Genomic DNA, 23900 nt, shown 5'->3' with positions numbered 1-23900 from the left:
AGGATAATCAACGAATTAGCGTTTCCGCGCTAAGGACTGGATAAGGCATAAGGAGTTAGCAGGACAAAGTGCGTCTCGACACGCGATCCCACCGTATCGCGCAGGTACAAAACACACTGGCTGCGCGAGTGGAGAGATTCACCTTTCGATCAAACCCATCCGGAATTTGTAGGCTGCCGTATAGTGTGAGAATCTGAGCAGAACCTGACCAATATTCAAATTTTGTGTACGTATACGCTGGACGATCTCTGCCTAATATATTGACGTATCTTTATCTACTTTATATTGAGCTTTAACTAATATATTGGTTGCCAAGTAGCCAGCATTAACGTCAACTCGCAGTATTCCTTACGATGTTTCAATGGAGATTACGATAAATTTTAACGAAATAGTGTTTTTCAATACTTTTTTCTCTTTTGTGGCAAAACTATTTGCTATTTTGAAATTGTCATTTTAACGACATGGAGTTGTCATTAAGAAACTAATATTTCTTCATAAAATCTCGATAGGATTTTATTATACTTCCGGTTATTCTCTAGGAATCTCTCAAATTTCAAATTCTCTATTTTTATAGTTGTATTGCACTTGTATTCTGTATTTTAGATTATTTTACAATTTAAGAAAATTGCGAAAATTTGCAGGAAAAACATCGACAATATGTAGTGGGATCAATCTTTTTTAAAGTATAAAAAATGTTATGTAACGAAATGTTCATGCGTAACCAAAATATAAAAAAAAAATATTCTACAAAAGCTTTTAGTTTCTGATTCAAGTTTTCGCAAAATTTCAAGTAAAAATATCATAGAAATTTATTTAACGATATCAGAGAATTTTTATCAGAACCAGATACACGTTAAACAAATAATTATTTTAATTTACAATCTATAATATTAACTAAAATAAGCTAGTTTGTTTTAATTAAAATTATAGGTTGTAAATTTTAATTTAAGACACGATTCGGAATATTGGCCAGCAATATCTTTAGATCTTACACCGCGCGCCATTCGCACGAGGCCCGCGATCGTTTTTACGATTTCGTCCCGAGTGCGAATAAAAATTTATACCGGGATATCCTATATGCATTATCGGCGAGGAAACAACCCCTGCAATATCGAAATATTGAATTAGCCGCGACACTCATACGCCGAGAACTATCGGACGCAAATTTTTTTCGCTAATTTAAAGGGAATCGCGCGCGTGTGCGTCTTCGCGGGTGTGTGCGCTCGCGCGCGCGCGCGTTGTAAAGCAGCCACGTCCGCCGGTTGTAAAACTCTCGGAAACCGCCGTTGCATATTCGATGCTCTTAAAGCTTGTTTACAGCGATGCCCGGACGCGCGAACGTTAACATAAAATGGCAGCGTTGCTTACGTTTATTTCGGTTCCCCCGGGGCATAAATTTCGCGATGCGCATTCTCGATTGTTCGCAGGTGTGTGCACGCATCGCATCGCATCGTTCCGCGCCGCGCCGCCCCGCCGTCGCGCAACCACCGAAGCAGTGGAATTTGTTCGGCGTGTGTCCTGAGATCCATTTCGACGATAAGACAACCCACACGGTGGTCAAGGAGCTTGACTATCTCATCGCTTTTCACGCCTTCAGAGAGTAAATCGCTCCTCGTCGTGACTGCGAGGGGTGCGTCCGCGCGCAGATGAAATTGAGCGGAACGAGAGAGGACGGTTGCTTCAACTTGCTCTAATTAAACGCTCCTTAACTTCGCCCGGAAGAGCCCATCGCCCTGATCATCGTCGCATAACCGACATGTATTCGTGCGCGCGCGTGTAATTCCTCGCGTGCGTTGAATCTCCTCGAGAAATTATCTCATGCGAATCTTCTGGGTCGGGACTTCATCAAGATGGGAAATAATAGACTGTAATTAACGGTCTTTTGTACGGAGGGATAAACAAACGCACCGCGCGTGTCTCCAGTAATTTTTGTCGTGAGATATATCCCCTCTCTCCCCGCGAAATAATATAAATTCAGGCTCTGTGTTGATTTTCATAGTCACAACAATGTATCAAAGAGCCTATATGCAATTTCATACGCTGAGAGAAGAAATGTCTAAGAAAAAAAAATATATTTATTCAGTGAGCACTAATAACATCCTTGGTGGGAATCTAATGCAGTTTTCGAGCAGTTACAGTGCAGTTATCGACAGTTATGTTAACTTTTGTCTAGTAACTGAAAACTATAGCTACATTGGATCCCAATTAAAATGTAACGCTTTTTTGCAGTTACTGCGCACAAAGGACGCACGAAATCTCAATCCATTTACTGAACTCAAACAGAATAGAAAATGGATGAGATTTATTCAATTGATTAATAATGAAGTTTGCTGATCATAAAGTGAGTAGGTTTGCTCTAGTAATATTTTTGTGCATGTTTCTTAAATTTTAATATCAATGAGAATCATAGCGCAGTAAATCTTTGATGCTTATATTTTCATGTTTTTTGCCCCTTATGTGGCATCTTTTACAACCGCCAAATAACACATGTTCGTTTGTCTATTCTTGTAGTTGCACTATTTCGTTAGGTTCTGAATGTAAACTATATCATGATGGTTTTTATTTGCTTCATTCTCATCAAAATAGTCTGGTGTGTTTCCATCGCAATACAATTTTATATTATTAACACATACCCCATTTTTCTTTTGCTCACTTTCACTTCTAATCTTGATTGTCATCGCTGTCACAGAATAAACATTCTTTATTTTTTAGATATTTTCTGTCAGCGTGGTGCAATAATAAAACAAACCAACAGCGTTTGGTCAGAACGCGTGTTAACTAGACGCGTAATAATCTCCTAGCCGCGATTTTTTTTCCACCATGACGGATCTCATCCGTATTTACGTGGCGAGCGTCACTTAAGAGCTCGTCGGCTTTAAGCCTTTAAGCACCTGACCATAAAGTCACTCGTAATTGTCCCGGCGAATCTCGGCGCTCACCCTCGCCGTCAGACATGCAAATAACTCGGGGTTAGTTAGCTAATGGGGTTGGCAGGGTCGGTGGCTCGGCTCAAGCGAGTTCATTCATTAAGGGTTGATGGCTTAATTGCCAGCTCGCAGCATCACTGCCGCCCCCGAGTCGACCACCGAGGAGGCATCCTACCCCGGTCGCTCTGTCCTCTCGCTCCTCTCTCTTCTCCTCTCTCCTCTCCTCTCCTCATCTTTCTTCTCCTGTTCTCTCTTTCTCTCTGTCATGCCTCAGCAACAGGTTGCATCAGGAGCCAGGAGCTACACCGTGTGCTCGGTAAGCCGAGGATCCAACTCGTTTGCGCCCCGAATTAAGCGAGCGAACCGGCATTAATTAATTGTCCCAACTTGCTTGTGCCGCACCGCGCCGGAAAGTCCTCCGCCCTTCCGGCTGGGGTTAATTGTCGAGCACGTCGTTAACGCGATCTTTTCTGCTCCTTCGACCGAGGAGAGATCCCGGCGGTCCCCTTTGCGATAACTTTTAAAGGACTCGCCGTGAGTTTCAATTTGCTCGTCGTGCCGCGCGCGATGTTCCTCCCATTTGCAACTCAAAGCGTGCGCGTCCATGGATTTTGTCCGTTGTACGTTACACGGGCCGATGTGGGGCTTAATCTCGGTGAAATTTATTCGATTTTAATTGAAATTTGTCTTTCTCACTATTACAGAGTAATTTAATCGTGTCGCTTCGTCTCTGCACCTTCCGTGTCCTCCCTTAGACGATATCTTGACTCTCTGCTTTACGCGCAGTATTGTCTTGTATCGAACACTGAACGACGGTAAGGTAAACGTTCCCAGACATTTTCCTAATCCTAATTCCCAGACATGTACCTAATTCTAGATATTATTTATTCTAGATTTATTATTTTAGTATTTAAATACGAATATTTAAACTTTTAACATAGAATGTATGTATATATTTAATATTTATATATATATTTTATGTTGAAAGTTTAAATATTTACCTTAATTTCTGATTTTTTGTAGCGGCAAGTACATAAGACCTTTAGCAACTTAGACAGATAAAAGTCTGTCGAATCGGTATGGGTTCCGCATATCTCCAATTTTTTAAGAAACAGCATAAGTTTCAATTAATTATTTGTCTTAATTAAGAATTTGCCCCAAAACTGGTTATCTCTGCGATACCAATTGGAAATCTTATTCTTATTCCAAACATCATTTTTTTGTCGAAATATTCAGAATCGAAATATTACGAGAATTCATGTTTTTTTCAATCGGTATTTTTACGGCACCGAACACGTGAAACCTCATTTTCATACCAACTATTATTTTTAATAGAATAAAAAGTCAAAAAGAAATATTTGAGAATACTTCGAGTATTTTAGTGAATAATGAAGTGAAAATCAACATATGTTTTGTTTAATTCTGATATAAAAATAAGGATTAGAAGAATATTGGAGAGACTTTGAGTGTTTCCCATTCAGAATCGCGTGTTTAAAATATTGCACTTCTAATCAGAATCCATAATTATTTTGAGGAATCGGACTGGATCTGAATTAGATTCCAGGAAATGTCTTATGCGAGCTCGTAGAATGAAAATAAATCGCTGATGATATAATTCAGCACGCTGATACAATTACCTTTCTGCACGCCTGACACGGGCCGTCCCGCACTCGAGATCACGTGATGTTTCATAATAATTAGCTGCAGTCGAACGAAACAAAGATTAAGAAGCTTTCCCTACGAACGGCCAAGCGCATCGCCACATTACGAGGCACTCGTTCTCAGGCTTGCACCGTATTCATTGCACACGACATCCCTCCCCGCTCGCCCCCCCCCTACCTCTTTATTTTCGTTGGCGAGTCCGTGATGCCGGCATTCTTTTTTTCACTCGTTTTACACGGAGGTAACGACCATACGAATTTTCGCCATTTGTATGCGACACGGCTCAACCGTCAACGTGGGTCGACGTGAATTATCGTGAGTGTCAGACCCTACGACCCGCCCGTACGAACGGTTTAATTTAAAGTCGCCGGTTTAATTCCTGGTAGAAAGCGCATTTGCAACAGTAGCTGCAGAAGAAAACGAGAAGGAACGGGGAAGGCATGAGGAAAGAGACGGAGAGAACAGCAGAGTACAGTAGAGTGGAGAGAGGGAGAGAGAGAGAGAGAGAGAGAACGAAAAAGCGAGAGAGATAAAGAAAGAGAGAAAGAGAGAGAGAAATAAAGAAACAGATGGAAAAGAGAAGACTTTTCGATTCAAATGCGCCGCTCCTTTCTTGTCATTCGCATTGCCGTGGCACGTCCGTTCGTCATGACTTTTCGGTTGTATCACTCGCGTAAGAGAGAAGGAGAAAGACAGACTCGTGCAAGTGAGTCACGATGGATCGCCAAAATTCTCAAGCGCTACGTGCGTGGTTTGTCTTAACGGCGACATAAAAACGCGTGTCACACATACACTCCGAGTTTAATCAGATCGCCAGGCGACGACCTGACTTTATCTCGCGACGCGGCCAAGTCACGTAAATCAGACTTGCGGCAGGAAGTTAATCGTATGTTATTATTGTCGGTGTTATAAATATAGTAAACAGGCTGAGTCGGTGACTGTTGCCACCCGGAATATCTTCGAAGCAAAGATCACAGATGGTCCTCAGATCCTCGAAGTTGTTCGATTTAAAAGAAAGGAAGCGTTATCGCAATAAAACATTTTTCCTTCAAGTAACTTCGAGAATTTGAAGGTCAACCTTGTTTCGAAGATATTCTAAGCGACAGTAGTTACTGATTCACTCTGTGTGTGTATATATACAGGTTGTCTGACACAAAGTCCTATATCTCGTGTAAATATAGATTACATCAAATTAATATGAGGTTATCGAAAAGTCTATAAGATATTTCATATCTTGTATTGAAAAAACTATCAGGATAAAATGTAAAATATCTTACAAAATATATTTACTTTTTGATGATTTTAACTCAGTACTTTTATACGCAGAACGCGTAACTCTAGGAATCGATTAAAAATTTAATTTTTCGTGTTAAAAAATCATATAATTCTATTTAAAAAAATTCTAACTGATCTTGAAAAGACTTTGACGCCATCATAAAGTCAAAGGCAATAGCATTATTATACGTCTCTCTTGAAACCCAACAAAATTCGTTTGAAACATTCTTTTATTTTGCTGCATTTTTTATGTATTCAAATATCTCAATTAAAAAATGTCGCATTCCGTGTATATATATATATTTTTTTTTATATGTATTAATATATAATTTTATATATATAATAAAAAAATATATTTATATATATATATAAACACAGACTTGTATATAACTCGTTGCGGAATCTCATGAGAAACTTAAGCTGCGAGAGTTCGCGCTCTGCCATTGACCTTATCGGGCAGTAGTATAAAAGAGAGATGTGCCGCGGATGAAAATGGTGGTACTTAGGGCCATATCCAGAAATTGCCGTCTGGTCTACTTACACGTGCTCTACGTAGGCGTTCGGACGCGCGTGTCTGCGTGTGCGCTGTACGTGTATGTACGCGCGAGGAGAGAAGAAACCACGGGGGCAGGACGGGGGGATGATTTAGTAATGAAGATATTAACGGACCGAAAGCGCGCCACAGAATACTGAGATTCAACTATCTAACTGCTGACATAACTCACGTTTATGACTCCGCGGCGGCCGCTTCTTTCCGCAGCCCTCGGCAGTCAACGACGCCGTCCCCGTTCTTTCTGCGCTGCGCTCACACACGCTCGCAATTAATACCTCGCCGTCGCTCGGGGAAAACGGAGTTAGGATTTCGTTCTCGCGAATTTAGAGTTACTTCGTTCCGAACCCACGACGGAATCGCGTTCGTCCGAATCGCGCGTCCACGAGGAACATTCACGAAACGTCTGATCGAGAGATTGCCCGCGAAAACATTTAACACACTCGCTACAACGACTCATTTGGGAAATCATTATCACAGATCACCCTGTACTTTTTCATGTAATAGTATAAAATAAACTTGGTAATGAAACAAACTGAAAGTAATTTGAAGGTTACAGTAGATTTGCATACATTGTAATTGCCCAGATAGACAGATAGACGTACGCAAATTTGACAGAAATCTTACTAGTCGATTTGTCAAGGTCGTGCCCTTTATGATTGGCTCTTTATGATATGGCACTGCCATTTATCACATAAAATAACAAAATAGTAACATGAAAAAACCGAACAGAAATCATTAAAGCAAATAAAAATTTACTGGTAACAATATGTCATGCAAAATGCAACATGAAAATCTAAGAGCAGCTTTTAGTAAATTTGCGGCTGCATCGATATAACAAAAAGGTTACATTATTGTAAATTTAATACGGATTAATTTAATACAGCTTATTTATCTTCTTGTAAATATAAATTAAAAAATTCTAAATTGTTTTACATACTTAGAATTTGCGTCTTTAATGATTAATTCTGTTTAGATTTAATTTGTTCATGTGGACACGAATCGCTGTCACACGTTCGTGACAGCGATCAGTTTTTCGCGAGAGATCAGTACTGCGTCACACCTGTGACACTACCGTGTTAATTACCGTTGGCACGTGTTAATTACTGTTGGTATCAACTGACGTCGTCGGGGAATTTCGCAGGAACACGGCTCTACAGATACGTTGTCGTATTATCGGGCACGGACGCGATCGACCGTAATACGGATCTATCTATCGCCGCGTAGGTCGTGGGCGTTTCGCGCGTTCACGTGAGATAGCTCGGCGCGCGATCTCTCTCGCGGCAGGAAGTTTACGGATATCGCGTCTCGTGGCGCGTAGATCTTAATGCGAAGGGCCGCCCTCTCCGCCGCGTTAACAGCGAGATGGTCTAGGGTCGTGACGGCAACGGGGAGCGAGGGGGGACGAAAAGAGCTGAGCGGAGAATGGGTTTCAGTGGGGTACATTAGCGGAGTTATGCCCCCGAAGGCACGGCCGGCTACGCCGCCGCTGTATATCTTGGTTATTTTTTATTACCGCCCCTGGCAACACGTACAAGTACGTGGAAAGGGCGATTTTTCCATCCATCTATCCATCCATCCATCCACCCATCTATCTATCCATCCATCCGAGTCTTTCTTGCGTCGCGCCGTGGGAGTGAGCTACTACGTGATATCCGTTGTCGTTTCACATCTCACATTTGCGTGATATAAAACGTTCATTAATTTATAATTAATTGGGAAGCATACGCAATCGATAATTTGACGTGCGTGTCTACATCAAATTTCTGTGAAGAGAGACCGCATTAAATAAGCTGCCATAAGCTTCACAATGAACTAACAAACTTCATTATTCACACTTTTGCGACAGTTTCTGTTTACTCACAAGCGCGTGATCAAGAAAAATTATCAAATCAATCGTGAAACTAATTCGATTCGTAGTAAAACATTCAACGTGCATTATAGAACATTTTAAATTCAGGAGCTCTCGCTGGTTTTTAACTGATATTTTTCTAATTGTATATTTCTGCGAGCCTGTTATACAATGTTTTAAATGTTGAATATCTTCCACTCGAAAGGGAGACCCTTGTTTGAGAACCGTGCTTCTCATGAAAGTGTCCGTCGCATCTGGAGCGTTGCAGGAAATTTCTGCTTGAGCAAGGCTACGTTATGCAACATTAAATACGCCGCACCGAAATCAATACTCTTTTTTTTCCCTCTAACGAACATTCGTCAATGCCGTTAGGCCGATGGGACTCCATATGTCGGTTTCGAATCGTGTTTTTCACGCGCCACACATTCAGACACGGATGATAGAGGGTATCTCAGGGGTAAGGGTTTTTTTTATATTTATGGCGTCGGAGAGGGGTGGCAAGAACTGGGAGGGTGGCGTTAATGCGCGCCCTTTTTTTACGTTAATAACCATGCGTGATAGGCGAGCGGAGTGAGAAGAACCGAGACGAGGGGTGGGCGAGGATTTCGCGTGGGGTGGAAAGCGGGCATATTCCGGTCGGGCTGCTTCTCACATGTGGCGCGCGCGAGTGTGTGTTGTTTCGTCGGAAATTTCGTGCGCGTGTCCCTCTCGTCGTAGATATTACGTGTACTGCGAGATATAATCACACACGCTTGCGAATTAAACATTTATGAGGATATATTTATATACAGGGTGATCATCGAAAGCCGATTATTGATTTGAAAAGCTCATAACGTTTTTTGCAAATAATATTATAGATAATTTTTACAAGTAATACAAGTTTAAAATTCCTTTTGCAGAGACTATAGTATTCTAGAAAATTCGAAGTAATAGTTAAGGTACAAGCAAAGACGATATAGTCCGAAAGTAAGTTACTAACTCGGAAAATTCACATAACATTTTTACAAATAATATTACAGATAATCTTTATAGATAATAAAATTTTTTTTGCAGGTGATACTAAAACTCTAGAAAAGTAATACTAATTAGGGTACAAATAAAATCAGGATGGCTCGAAAGTTGATTATTAACTTGAAAAATTCATAACGTTTTTTACAGATAATTACAGATGATTTTTACAGATAATTTTTACATATAATACAAGTTTAAAATTCTTTTTGTAAATTGTACAAGAACCCTAAAAATTCGAAATTCTGGTTAGAGTGTAAATAAAGACAGGGTGGTCTGAAAGTTAGTTATTGACTTGAAAAATTCATAATGTTTCTTACGGATAATATTATAGATGATTTTTGAATAGATTATTTTTACTTGTATTTATTAATACAAGTTTATAATTCTTTTTGCAGATTGTACTCTAGCCTTAGAAAACTCGAAATACTGATTAGAGTACAAATAAAGATGGCTATAATATTAATTGTGCCTTCATGTGATATTAATGAGAGTACAAGTAAATATAAAGTGGCCCTAATTAGTTCTGAAATACTTAATTAGTATTAGGGCCCTATTTATTTGTACCCTAATTTATGTTATAAATGCAGGCAAAATTAATATTAAGACTACCCTATATTTATTTGTACCCTAATTTGTATTTTGAATTTCTTAGACTTTTAATATAATCTGCAAAAGGAACGTTAAACTTGTATTACTTCTATGAAGAAATTATTAATTCTTCAAATACGATTGTCGCGAAACATTAATAGCGAGACGTAAAATCGAATGCCTTCGCCAATATGTGGGCGACGGGATTTCCCATTATCATCCGCGGCTAGATGGCTCGGCGTTTCTTTCGGCAGATATTTTCGGCTGATGGCAGTTTAAGAGAAAGTTCCCTCCGAGCTCCCGACGTAAATCTATTATTTCATATTGCACCCACGCGTGTCCCCTGCGAGCGCACGAATAAACTTGTGTGACTCCGTTATACATAATGACGAGGTGAAACTAAGAGTTGCTATACCGTGCGAAGGCTGAGTCGATGACAGGTCGCGCATCTCGAAGGAGGGAGGCGCGTAGCGCACGTGGAAACTTTTTGCGTTATTTTTTTACTTCGCTCTTATCCGCTCTTGTACCGCGGACGGCTGTCATTTTGCAAAATGACTACGTTGCGCACGCGGCTCAATCATTCTGTTCTTCGCGGGCGAGTAAAACTTTTTCCACCGCTGGCTTCCACTGACCGCTCGTTATTCCTGCGCTTCGGGGTAACAGTATTGTTCAAGCGAGGGATAATAAATGTTAATATTTAAGCGGCACTTGATGATTGTTTTTTGTCGCGGAACTTCGCGGGAGCTCGCGCGGTCGGAAGAAACTTTTCGCGCACTCGATTTTACGTTCAGATCATTATGTATCGTTATCATCATCAATCGTTGCTGTCATCATTGCTATTATTATTTTCTGAACATGAAATTATCATCCTAACATTTTAATTAGAATTATTTCGTCATTATTTGCGTGGCATTGTCTCGCTACTTTGAGAAAAAATATCTAAAAGCAAAAAAAATATTGATATATATTCGATGAGTACTAATAACATATATTTTTATTTAAATAGAATAATTTAAATTCTTGTATTTAAATAGAATAAACAATTGCCTTCGTGGAAAGTCAAGTTTTTAAGGAAAAATATTTTTTCTTACTTGAAAAGTATTTGGTATTGGAATAAAGAAATATGTGTTATTAGTATACATTGCGAATAAAAGTTTTTCATTTCTTAGATGCTTTCGCTCTCAATGTATATTTGAAGAAAATTCGCGAGAATAAAGTATGATGTCACGTTGGAAGCTGTTTTTTTGGAGATATTTCTCAGGATGATAAAAACTGCTAAAGGATCTCCCAATTAAGTTGTTCTAAGACGAAAGTGACTTGCATATAAAGTTATTATGACTAACATTATAGTAAAGTTTAATGAAAAGATAGTTTTCTTAACTACAATTTACAGCAATTATTTCTCTAAGCGATTATAGCTATAAATATTAAAAATTTTTTTTCTCAGTATGTGATCGTGTTCTCGTGTATATTCGAAGAATCCTTATTATCGATACAACAGCGAAGGAACGCCTCGGGGGCGAGTTCCCGGCTAGCCCCTGAGCCGCTATGGGGTTCTACGTATACGCGCTTCGATTATATGCCCCTTTATTCCCTCTTTGCGTTGCGGGGGCATGTCATTTGCGGGCGCAGGGTGGGCGCAAGTGGGAGGCGACGAAAAAAATAGCTTTATGTCACGAGGGATCATTACAGACTTCTTTTTTTCTAGAGGGGTCGAAAAGTGGCAGGGTCAGGGATGACCCCTGACCTTGCGCACAGTGCGGTGGTCGTTTGCCCTGACGACGACGATGACGACAACGACGGCGACGACGACGGTCGTCGTGTGTGCAGGCCATTCTCGGCATATCGAATCGCGTATCACGCGAATAAAAGAATCGCGCACCTTCGTCGCCCGCCGCGTCCGGCGAATCCCTCCCTCGCGTATATCGCGCCGGAGGAAGCTATTCCTTCTCGCGCGGAGGACGCGTGGGACGAAAAGCTGTTCGTTACGCGTTTTTGTTCGAGACGTCTACACGGATCCGTCCTTGTTAACACACGCTCGCGAGACAGCGAGAATCGTTCGGAAATCGCGGCGTTTCGTATCGGTGATTTTAATCTCGACACGGGAGATGCACACTGATCTACAAACATATTGCTGTACACTGAGGAAACGTTGTAGTAAAAATTGCAACAAAATTTTCTGATTTTGGACCATATAGAGATTATTATCGAAATTACTATATATTTGTTTAAAGATTTTAAGTACGTTTGGCTTTCTACCATAAAATTATTATATTACTATATACTATATTATTTATATATATTTTATATATTTTATATATATATATATTTATATATATATAATAACCATATTACTATATACTATAAAATTATAATTATTTGAATGATTTTTGTATCGTATGTTCGATATAAATTTATTATTTCCATAATAATTTATATATACCATAATGTTATAGTATTGTTTAACTTTGTAAAAAAATATTGTAAAATGAAATATAATCTTAATATATAATTTTTATATCTTTCCCGTGTGAATACGCCAGTGAAAACATCCAACATAACGATATTTGACTGGAAACAAGTTGGGATGCAGTTGTTATTAGGATATATTATTGTGTGTGTATGTGTGTGATATTTATTTATATAAAAATTATATATAAATTTATAATAAATTAATGTTCTGTCGAGTGTGCTTCAGTACACTTTCCGTGGTATCTGTAAATTTGTATTTTTCTAACCGACTTTACTACAAACTTTTAGTAAATAATTAAAAGGCGCAAAATAAAAAAAAAAGAAATAAAAACATTTACAAAACTTAACAAAAATAAACCGCCTTCAATAGTCTCAAAAACTTTAAATGTATAAAATAATTTTGAATCAATATAATATTGAGTCAAAATTATTTCATATTTTTTGGAACTTTTGAAGTTTCTGAAGACGGTTTATTTTTCTCCTAAAAGTTACATTTGTATTGTGCACGATATTTCATATACACGCACTTCAATTATTTGCGTTGAAGCTATTTTTATTTTTCTAAAGCAACATCACTCATAGATATATTTCAATAATAATTGCGTCTCAGTACATTTCCAATTAAACATCGCCATATTGGATGCTCACAACTAGCTTGCTGCGTACTGCTTGCTGCAGCCTTCTATTCACCTGGCTTTTTTGCCAGACTCTAATGTATTGCATATTTAGTTGTAAATAGGATGTCTGACAGCGATTATATATAAAACCCCCGCGTATGTGCAAGTTAGATCAAACTGAACAAAATTCCTCTGCGATTTTGCAAACAACAACGTAAAATTTTATGTTATTGATTAAAGGAGATTGGCGAATAATCATGCGCGATCGTTCGCCAATCTTCTTTAACCAATAACTTAAAAATCTAGGTGGTTATTTGCAAAATGGTGGACGACTTTTCTTTCTGTTCAGTTGATCTAATGTACACACACACACACACACACACACACACATATATACAGGGTGTCTCACACTCTCCTCCGGGCATTTTGTGGAGACGTAGAACAGGTTGAGGTGAACATAAAAGTCCTATACCGTTTTGCGATATTCGCAATAATTATCGAGATATTAATTGTAGAAAATTTGTGAATGATCATGCAGGATATGGTAAATGAGTTATAATAGCGACGACTGCCGTCGTGTACTTATACTTTAGATCAAATTGAACAAAAAAGTCTTCTACCATTTTTCAAATAATCACATAGATTTTTAATTATTAATTAAAGAAGATTATTGCACGATTTTGCGTGATAATGCACTTATTTTCTTTAATTAATAATTAAAAATCTATGTGATTATTTGCAAAATGGTAGAGGACTTTTTTGTTCAATTTGACCTAAAGTATAAATACACGACGGCAGTTGTTGCTATTATAACTCATTTACCATATTCTGCATGATCATTCACAAATTTTTTACAATTAATATCTCGATAATTATTGCGAATATCGCAAAACGGTATAGGACTTTTATGTTCACATCAACCCATTCTACGTCCCCACTAAACGTCCGGAGGAGAGTGTATATATATATACATCCTGTACATATATATATACGTACATACATACATACATACACACACAGAGTTTTATGTGTATCGTCAGACAGTCTATGTAGAAACCAGTGGAACAGTCTGACGGGAGAGATTTTTTGACTTTGAGTTGACACACGCTCCAGCCCCGGGCACAGGCCGACGCGCGGAAATATAAGTAAAAAGTTGGCTGGCTTATTTCTTTCGGCGGTCGCGAATCGCCTTTCCTTGCTCAGTTGCGCGTGTCGAGCGTGTTAACAATGTTCTTCGTCCGCGAGACGTTTGTTCGGGACGATTTAATCCAAGAGCGGCCGACGAACCCGGGGCCGGCGTGCCTCGCCGTGACATTTCGGTACACGTCGCAGCCAGGACAACGGTCGCGATAGTCACGGAAGAGCGAGGAGGATCCGGAGGAGAGGCGGACGAAGGACGAGGCGACGAGGAAGGCGGCGGGCGCAGGTCGTTTCGATCGGATGTCGTTTTCACGCTCGGCGCCGTGTCTTCTCGAACGTGGCACATTGTTTAGTCGATACGTCACTTTCTCGGATCGCCGTGTAGCCGAACGAACGAACGAGCGGCAGGATCCGTAATTCTCCAGAAAGTGTAACTGCGTCCTCCTTCTCTTTCTCCTCTTCCTCCTCTTGTTGCTCCTGCCTCACCACCCTTCTCGGCAGCCTCGCCGGCCACGTCGTCGCGCGGCTCCCGTCGTCCATTTCACCCCTCGGCATCGGCGGTTCTTCGATTCGCAGCGAACGACCGGTGCGAACTTCAAAGCGAGGACGTCTCATTATTGGACTTCCCTTCTCCTTGACACTATCCCCAGCCCGACGACCACCCACTTTCCACCTTGTTCCTACAGTTTGTCGAAGAACCCGACTCCCACCCGATGGGGATACCGTGACCGGGCGATAATGACGACGCCCGGTATAATTGGATGCCCGTCAAGGGCGCGGGAGCTATATGAAACGTCGCGCGAAGCCGCGAGCGCTCTCGGGTGGTGCATGACACGCGCGCCCGTATACGATGGAATACCGTTATTGAATTTTTGTAACGTCGTGCAATGGAGACGCGATGATTATTTGCGATGGGAGTTGCGAATGCACTGGATCCGCTATCGTGGATCAAATGATCCTTTTCTTAAAAAGGACGCGCTATCTTATTGTTGCCGCCATGCTGGTTGGCTATTTCCATCACGGCGTGAGTCACTTGAATGGTAACCATGAGCGACCATTATCACGCGTTATGCGTTTTGACAGTTTACATGTCCTGGGGGTTAGCTGAGCCCCTTAGCTCTCCCAAGACGCCATGGCGATGGCATTTCAAATTTCTTATAAAACTGAAATGCTGCGATAACGCCTTTCGAATCCAAATCTAAACTAGCTGACGTTACACTGCAAATCCGAGTGTATTATTTTTAAACGCAAAAGCGTGTAATTGACTAAACTCTTCTTACACGTCTCTTGCGGTTTTAAATCACGTCATTGAACACGTTTATGATGTATAAATTAGAATTTTATAGGTTTGAGCGTATTATATGACGCGACTTGAGATGGTAAGAAACATGTAAAAAGAGATTCCTATAAAAATAACACACTCGGCAGTAAAATTTCGTTTTTCTTTTTTTATTTTGTTTAAATTTAACACATTTTGCATGTCTTAACTTGTGCGCTCTAATTTCTGTGTTCATTCAACGCAAGATAAATATATAAACAAATAACCCAAATTATCCGTGCTTTTCATTAAAATTTGTTTAATTCACATACAAATTGTGTTATGTTAATATTTAAAGGTGATGAATATAAACTTAATATAGAATGATCAAAATGACACAACGATAATATGTTAAATTAATACATGAACATGTTAAAAATTTAACAAAAAATTTCTACAAGGATCGATTTCAACACAAATACAAAATATTTTTTATATATAGTTTTAGAACTGTTGCGCGCGATAACCAAAAAATGTAGCATAAATTTCATGAGAAATCTTAAATGGCCTTGAAGAATACAAAGGGTAATATTGTAAAATAATATACAATGTTACAGCGAAAATATGTATTAAATTAATCTTGCCCGTTGCTTACTTGGACGGTAACCACGAGAGCAGCTGTCACGGCTAAGATTGCGTCTTGGCGGTTTGAAGAGGACGGTTGAAGGAGGAGGGGATTAAATACTATAAGATAATGTATAATATCGATATCACACGCGAGATGCTGAGAATATTGAATTAACGTAACGGTACCCCCTCGAGATCGTCTCACCGGCAGAGGTCACGTGGCCTCGGGGACAATAACGTACGTATGTATAACTGCCGAGCGATCATAACATTCCTTGACGCGAAGGTAAACGGATCGGGAGACGTAGCCCGTGATTGCCGATCTTTCCGGTTTGCGTGAGACTTGTTATATTGCGCGTTACTGATTATATTCGCGTGTGTGATCATAGTGCTGCGATCATCTTGCAGCGGCAGTATCCCGTGGTCTTGAGGGTAACTACTTTGCATCTTGATCAGTTCAGAAGAGAAATATCAGTCTCGAGCTTCTCCCGATGCTCAGACATCCGTTCATATAACTAATCAGGAAATTCGCTTTTTGTTTCAGATCAGTCGGAACTTACGGCCACACGGTGGTTGCAGTTCTCGGGGAGGCACGTGGATGCCTTACCGGAGGATCCGGTTCGGACCAACTTGAAGGTAGGTTGATAGACTTCCCGTATTTGAATTGAATCTTTTATGTGCGATCGAAAATTGGGGCTAGTTCTCCAAGTAAAAGTTGCTGAGTTACAACTGTCGCAAAAGGTTAACACGCTCGTATCCACGCGCTTTTTCTTATTACACCGTCTTATTTAACCAGTTTTTGTGTCTAACCAATGACGTTCTATTTCTTTGTTCCAGATTTGTAGCAGAACGTGGCCGATCCTAGGTTGGCGGTATTTCGGTGAGTTAGAAACAAAAATTTAAGGTGATGGGTTTATTGGTAGTCGATGCTTTCACGTAAAATTAATCACGTGAATTTACTTAGCTTGTAAATTCTTATATATTCACTGAGAGAAAAAAATTATTAATTTTATTACTAATTATAGTCTAACTAATTTGCTCTAGTCATATTTTTTGTTCTAAGAAAGTAGTAACAATAAAGTATTTATATGAATTAACAAGTATAAACATGAATTTTTTAACTATAATTATTTTATCATACGATTACAGTCACAAATGCCAAATTTTTCTCTCAGTGTAGGGGTTTTATATATATATGTATCCTTGCCATCCACTGCAATATAATCCTCGAAACAATCAGGGGATCGTTTCTTTCAATATAAACGTTTTGTTTACCAGATGTTTGAGCTGTGAAATATTTTCCACTTAAAGATACATCTCCTGAATACTGTTTCCCATTCATTCAGTGTGATCCCCCAACTGTTTCAAGCAGTGCCAAATGTCTATTAAAATTTGCGCCTCAAGATGGCGCATCAAAATTGCATCACACGATTCATGATTATTTATTTTGTTCACGATAATTTAGCAATCAATACAATTGTCAATTTTCGGATTTTTTACACGTGACAATTTATGACGTCACCTTTCTCGAGACACAAAATTCAATATGAATATTTATCGTATTTATTTAAAGGAGTATGTTAAAATTCGCACAAAACAAAAATCTCATTTCTCGTCAAAGTACAATTCTTCGCGAAATGAAATGTTTTTTCCTCTCAATATTATCAAACGCGACGTAGTCTCCGACATACAGTTTGTTTACATGTGAATGTGTTGTCTAAGCTTCGGGATATATCGTACTTTTCGCTAAATCATTAAGTACCGTTGAAACGATCGCGATTGCGAATACAGTGTAGTAAAGTAGTAGAATATAAGTGCGATTTACGTGGGACAACGCGACTGGACGTCGCGGGATATCAATGCGAAATGGTGAGTGCACAATTTGAACAAGAAAGCGTCATATACGCATGCATTCTAAATCGCATTGAACGCCGATGACAAAAGTCATTGCACGATTGAAAGTTTAAATATACGTATTTAAAAACCATAATATGAAGAATATCCAGGATTAGGTATGTATCCGGGAATTGGTACTTTTATCTTAACAGTGCGAGATTATTCATGAAATATTCAAGGATTAATATGGCGCGAGAAAACGCGCGTCTGTAGCGTGCAGCCACCGCAAAAAGCAAAAATATCTCGAGGATAAAGTACGCCGCTTGAACTTTTAATTATTACTTAGCTGCAAATGAAAGCGGTTGTACGTCGAGAAAAGCTGACGTGATCGCGCAGTGACACGTGTCGCTTAAAATCACACGATTGACAGCGTTTAAGCATGAAATGCGGCGATATTGTCTATCGATGGCTCTCTGCTTGACTTTCTGCAACTCGATCGAAACCAGCGCAAAACCAAACGAATATTTGTTAGAAGTAAACTGCATTAAATTACATAGGCGTAACGTTGGCACGCGTCGAGAAATCGATGCGGTTCATAAGCAGCGACATAAATCATTGAGCAACCGAACGATACGATTTTGTGTCCATAGAGGTAATACATTTATAACTATCGATCATGCTATGGCCAGTCGCATAGTCAAACGACGCCTCGTCGTCACGATTTCTCTATTTAAACTGCATTTTGTCACGGATTTATTTTCTGACTATTTGCCCTCCGTGATCTCTGATCGTGCGCGATTATCAATTGAGTAACACTCCTCGAACACGTATCACTGGGAAATAAATATATCTAAAAAGCAAAAAACATTAATTTTCTCTCTCTCTCTTTCTCGGCGGGTATTAATAACATATATTTACTCAAATTTAAATTATTTTCATTAAATGGAATAAATGATTGCTTTCGTGAAAAGCTAAAGAGTTGTAAAGCTATTTGAAAAATATTTTTTATGTTAAGTAAATACGTTATTAGAGAGTTCAGTTTCACTGAATATTCTTACTTCTTAGATATCTTTTTCTTTCACTGTATACGTGTGACCCTCGATAACAATCGCGAAACTCAACAATAATATTAATAAGTACAAAGAGAAGCGGAGGATGCGTTTATGAATTTTTGTCGTGTGGCTTTTAAAAAATAAAAAACATTCATTTAGTAGTTACTCTCTTTCTCTCTCTGTAGTAACATATTTATTTAAATCTAAATTTTTTTCTTTGAATAGAGCAAATAATTACTTTCATGGAAAGCTAAAGAGTTTTAAAGTTATTTGGAAAATATTTTATGTTAGTATAAGTAAATACATTATTAGATAGTAGATAGTTTCCACTGAATAAATATTTCTTACTTAGATATTTTTTGCTCTCAATATATACGCATGATCTTCGATAATAATCGCGTGATTCGACAATAATATTAATAAAACAAAACGAAGCGGAGAATGCATCTATGAATTTAGCCGCGTGACTTTCGTCCCTTCCAAGACGCGTGTTGGAATTTATTCTCTGTATGGACGCAACGCGGATCAACAGTCGCGATGCGCTTGCATTTGCATTGGGGTCGCGCAGGGAAGCTGAGGGATGGTCGAACGTACCACGATCGAAGTCGCAGAGACTTTGAACGAACGCACCAAAGCGCGATTTCGAATTACCTTGACCGCAAAAAAGGAGGTGATTTTGCAGGGAGTGACTAGTCGAGTTACTCAGATAGACAGGTGCACGTAAATTTAGCTACACAGCTTTATACTAGTCCATTCGTAAAGGTTATGTCCCTTGTGAGCGCTTCATACATTTACTACACATACATATAGAAAAATATTATTCTCTAGTGCTGAGATTATCCAGCAGTACTAAGCGATTACTCAGTTTACTTCCCTTCTTTTAAGTAATGATTATCTTTAAGAAAAATTCTCTTGATAATATTTATATACTCAAATTAACGATGGAAGCTTTACAATCATATATGATAAGAAATATATTCATCGCATACAATGTGCATACAAATTTTAGAAAATTTCATTATCAGTTCATATATTGTTACCTTCTCAAAAGAAGGATTTATTCTTTCTGTAAAATATTGTAGAAATTTCTTGAAGAAAAGTCGAGTCGATTCTATGCAGTAAATAAATCTAATTTTTGTATTTTGAATAAATTTGATACTGATGATGATCGTATGATAGATTTCTGGATATATTTCTAAAATACTTGAAACAAATAACATTTATTTGGGCTACATTTTAAAATGTTCCTTTTGAAGAAAATTTTATTGAAAATCCATAATGTATGGATAATATAACATGAACTACAGATTTTCAGTAAAATTGTCCACAAATATATTTTGAAATACAAGCTTGAAAGCATGTAGTTTTATATGTAGTTTTTTATATAGAATAACAAAATAGAAGCACGAAAAAAATGAAAAAATTTGTCCCGAATAATATGTCATGCAAAAATAATATAAAAATTTGAATGTAACTTTTAGTGAATTTGCAGCTGTATCAAAATGCAACAAAAAGAAGTTCAATTTGCCTCACATTTTTTTCATAAATATAATAAAAAAATTGTAGAGCTTCCATCGTCGATTGTCTCACATCGTGATAATCGTGAAAAAATCTATCTCTCCGAATAGATTCGAAGTCGGGGCTAATTTCGCAGGTGACGAAAAAAATCGCGCACGTGAAAACGAGAGAAGAGTCGCGGCGGGAGAGAAAGAAAAAAAAGAGGAAGACTCGTGCGCAGCTGGAAGGGGGTCGAAAAAGTAATCAGGATGCTGGGAGCAGTGCCGGGGAGGGTTCGGCGGACGCCCATGAAAACGAATTACAGCGATTTAAAGTTTCACCTCCTCGTCGCCGACGACCACCCCCATCCCTGCCTCCCATTCTTTCTCTTCCCTCGTGGGACATGACCGTTCTCCGCGCTCATTCCGCGCGGCCCTCCGGCCAGTAGCTTGTTTCGAAAAGATGACAGGAGGAAAGAAAACAGTGTCACGCCGGGAGATAAATTCGCGTGGTCGCGGGTGAAAAGTTTGCTACAACCCCCGCGGAGCGCTCTCGCGCTTGCTTTCGCGCACGAGTGAGCGAGCTAACCACGACACGTCGTAACGGCCGTATTTGTCCGAGCACATTGTAAATTCGCCCAGCGGTCTCGCGGAACGTAATCTGGGAGCTTCGGCCGCGTAATCGTATCCGGGTCACCCCGGGGGAACACAGGTGTCCGATAGAGCCACGGTAAGTAATGCGTCGGCGATCAAATTCACGATCGCAATCAAGACACGCCTCGATACGGAGGTATCGGCTGTTTCCTGTGAGATAGGCCGACCCTTGTCCCCTCCTCGTCGTTATCCTTGGCTAACCTCCGAAGTTTATATCGCACCCTCGCGATCGTTCTCAGATATTTCTCGAGTACACGACAAATTCAAGCGTATTATTTTGGCTGAATCTCTTCTCACATGTTTCTTACCGCTTTAAGTCGCATCGTTCAACACGTTTAAACGTATTCAATTGCAATTGGCACGTCTTAAATAAGTTAGATGACACGAACCGCAAGAAACATGCAAAAAAAGTTTCAGCTAAATTATTCACTTATGTTGTGTTAGTTATCCTTATGTTATTTTAGAAATAACGCACTTACACGGAAAAAAGATGCCTGGTTGAATTAACATCACGTGTTTGGTTAAGCAAGTTTTGGTGAAGATAAACAGACTCTCTCGTTATTATAACGAAATATTCTGATATATAAACAGAATATATTTAATTGTAGTATCAACTAGAATTTGGTTACTATGTATGTAGTAATGACATCCATGTGTCTGGTTATTATGACTACATATAGCAACAGAGCAAGGATTAACATGACATGTTTAGTTAAATGACTGTTGGTTCAACTAAACAGAATTTTTGGTTATTATAATCACATGTTCTAATGTTCATCACTGATTACAACATCGATAGACAATACATAACTAATCTATTAATTAGCTATAGTCGTGCAAGAATGATTCAACCTATAAAGTTTTGATTTTTAAATTTTTATTATCAGTAGATAATCTATGTACATCTTTTTATATAAAACTATAAAAGAAAAATAAAGAAAAATAAAGAAAAATTCAACCCTTAGGGACTTTAAAATTAATTAAAAACAGTTTTTATTTTTTATTAGTTATGCTTTTTTTATTTATTGCGTCTTTTTACTCATTTTTAAGCTTGTCAACGAATACCCTTAAAGAGAAAAAGATTGATCATGCCTGACTTGTTGAACTATTGCGAAGGGCCTCCGTGCTCTCTATACTTTTTAAATCATATATCATATTTTCACCTCTACATTTTTCTCGAAATATATTTTGGTAAAAATATCATGCAGTTTTTTAACAATTACTGAACAGTTATATTAACTTCTGTCTAATAATTGACAAATAAAACTGTTGGGATCCCAAGTAACACTTTTTTTGCAGTTACAGTGCACAAAAAATGCGCAAAATGTGAGTCATTTACGAAACGAAAACTGAACAATAAATGGACAACGAAACTATTCAGTCGATTAATAAGCAAATTTACTGCTTATGAAATAAGCAGTTTTGCAGTTTTTTTAAACTCTACCAAGTTCTTGTCCATTTCCTACATAGTTTTGATATAACTAATCGGAATGCAGTAATATTAGACAGTAACTGGTTAAGTATCTAGGAAAACTGCACAGATTTCTATCAAGGTACTTCATGGGAGTTGAATCATTCTTGCATAACTACAGCCAATTGGAGAAGTGGCGTAGCGCGTAGACAGACGACTTACAATCCGGAAGGTCCGAGGTTTCAAATTCCACTAGGATAAAGGCGAGTTCTCTTCAAATACAATATAGCACCGAGTCAATTAAGTAACTAATTTCAAGTAAGATAATCATACATTAACACCTTTAAAATAGAAATAACTTTTAATTAAAAAAACAATGAAGTTTCTAGTAAGAAGTGTAATATATAATTCTCTATTATTATAACCAAACTTGTCTGGTTACTTTAATCAGAACGTATATAGCCTAATTTGTCTGGTCACATTAGCCAAAATTATGGTTAGTTCATTTCTGACACCAAGCGGTCTGGTTTTAATGTATCCTGAACTCAAATTAATTCAACCAATATTTTTTCCGTGTGGACTTGCAGTGTATGTCTCGCGTAAGTCGCATGATAGCGCGTTACGCCGTGGTTCTATCGGGCGGCTTCGACACACTGATAACTTGGTATAATATTTATCGTACTGACCTGTTGATGGCCAGGACGCGACTGAGGCTGGGAGAGAGCCTGGCCTGCATGGTCTACTTGCACCGCTGAAACTGTCACAAGCATTTGGCATTTTATTCCATTTGGCTAGGCTTTCGTGATCGTTTTTTTTTTGTTTTGGATTTGATCTCGCTTTTTTTACGGGAATGGGACCGAAGGCACGAGGATTGCGGGTGTGGGAACGAGTGAATCGACATTTACAGAATCTCGCGTTGCCAAGGAACTCTACCTGGACTTGGAAGCGGGTCGGAAAGCTTCGCGAAACGACGTCGTCTCGTCATGTGACGAGACACGACATCATCCGTTAGTTATCCGTATTTTGTTTCTGTTCTTTGTTTTTTGTGCATATTTTGTTTTTACTTTCTTCTCCTCTCTCTTTCTTGCCGAACTACTCTGAAGGAACGAAACTACAGGCCAAACTCTCTCTCCGCCTCGACACCTCCAACATCAACGTGTAGAATTCTTTCACAACCTCATTCTGATTGTCGTCATGCGGCCTTTCTCGGCCCACTACTGCTACGAGCTAGTAGTAGCAACGCTGACAGGCGACTTCGTTTATCTATTAGCGCGCGCTCGCTCTCTGGAGACCTCGGGAGGCGCGCACAGGGGCGGCGATAATTCTTCGAGCTCTCGATAACGAGGAGAAAAGCCCGGCGTAATGAAGCGAGCGGATGTTAAAGGTAACGAAACGCCTCGTATCTCAGCGCGATATGTACTTGTTCGCGAATATCCACGGACAAAGTTACTCTTTCGGGGCCTCTCTCTGAA

At 39.1% G+C, this 23900-nt stretch overlaps 1 protein-coding gene and 1 long non-coding RNA gene across 10 annotated transcripts in view; one reads left to right on the top strand and one right to left on the bottom strand.

Moving 5' to 3' along the window:
* LOC116848725 (zinc finger homeobox protein 3) overlaps positions 1-23900 on the bottom strand; it is a 680554-nt gene that overhangs the window by 29976 nt on the left and 626678 nt on the right. For 2 of the 9 annotated variants that reach the window (XM_032825132.1, XM_032825131.1), the window contains exon 9: positions 23115-23185. The exons of 6 other annotated variants lie outside the window; for them this stretch is intronic. In XM_032825132.1, coding sequence (XP_032681023.1) covers positions 23115-23185 — 71 coding nt within the window. Of the gene's footprint in view, positions 1-22904; positions 23186-23900 lie in introns of those variants that run through there. One more of the 9 variants, XM_032825130.1, reaches the window with a different exon arrangement.
* LOC116848727 overlaps positions 16171-23900 on the top strand; it is a 114680-nt gene continuing 106950 nt past the window's right edge. The window contains exons 1-3 of the long non-coding RNA XR_004379006.1: positions 16171-16411; positions 16524-16615; positions 16817-16859. This is a non-coding gene — a long non-coding RNA (uncharacterized LOC116848727). The remainder of the gene's footprint in view (positions 16412-16523; positions 16616-16816; positions 16860-23900) is intronic.

The sequence above is a fragment of the Odontomachus brunneus genome, unplaced genomic scaffold (genome assembly GCF_010583005.1).
Source record: "Odontomachus brunneus isolate Ranch 3 - 2012 unplaced genomic scaffold, Obru_v1 Obru_scaffold_099, whole genome shotgun sequence".
Classification (NCBI taxonomy): domain Eukaryota; kingdom Metazoa; phylum Arthropoda; class Insecta; order Hymenoptera; family Formicidae; genus Odontomachus; species Odontomachus brunneus.
This window is presented reverse-complemented; position numbering and strand designations above follow the sequence as displayed.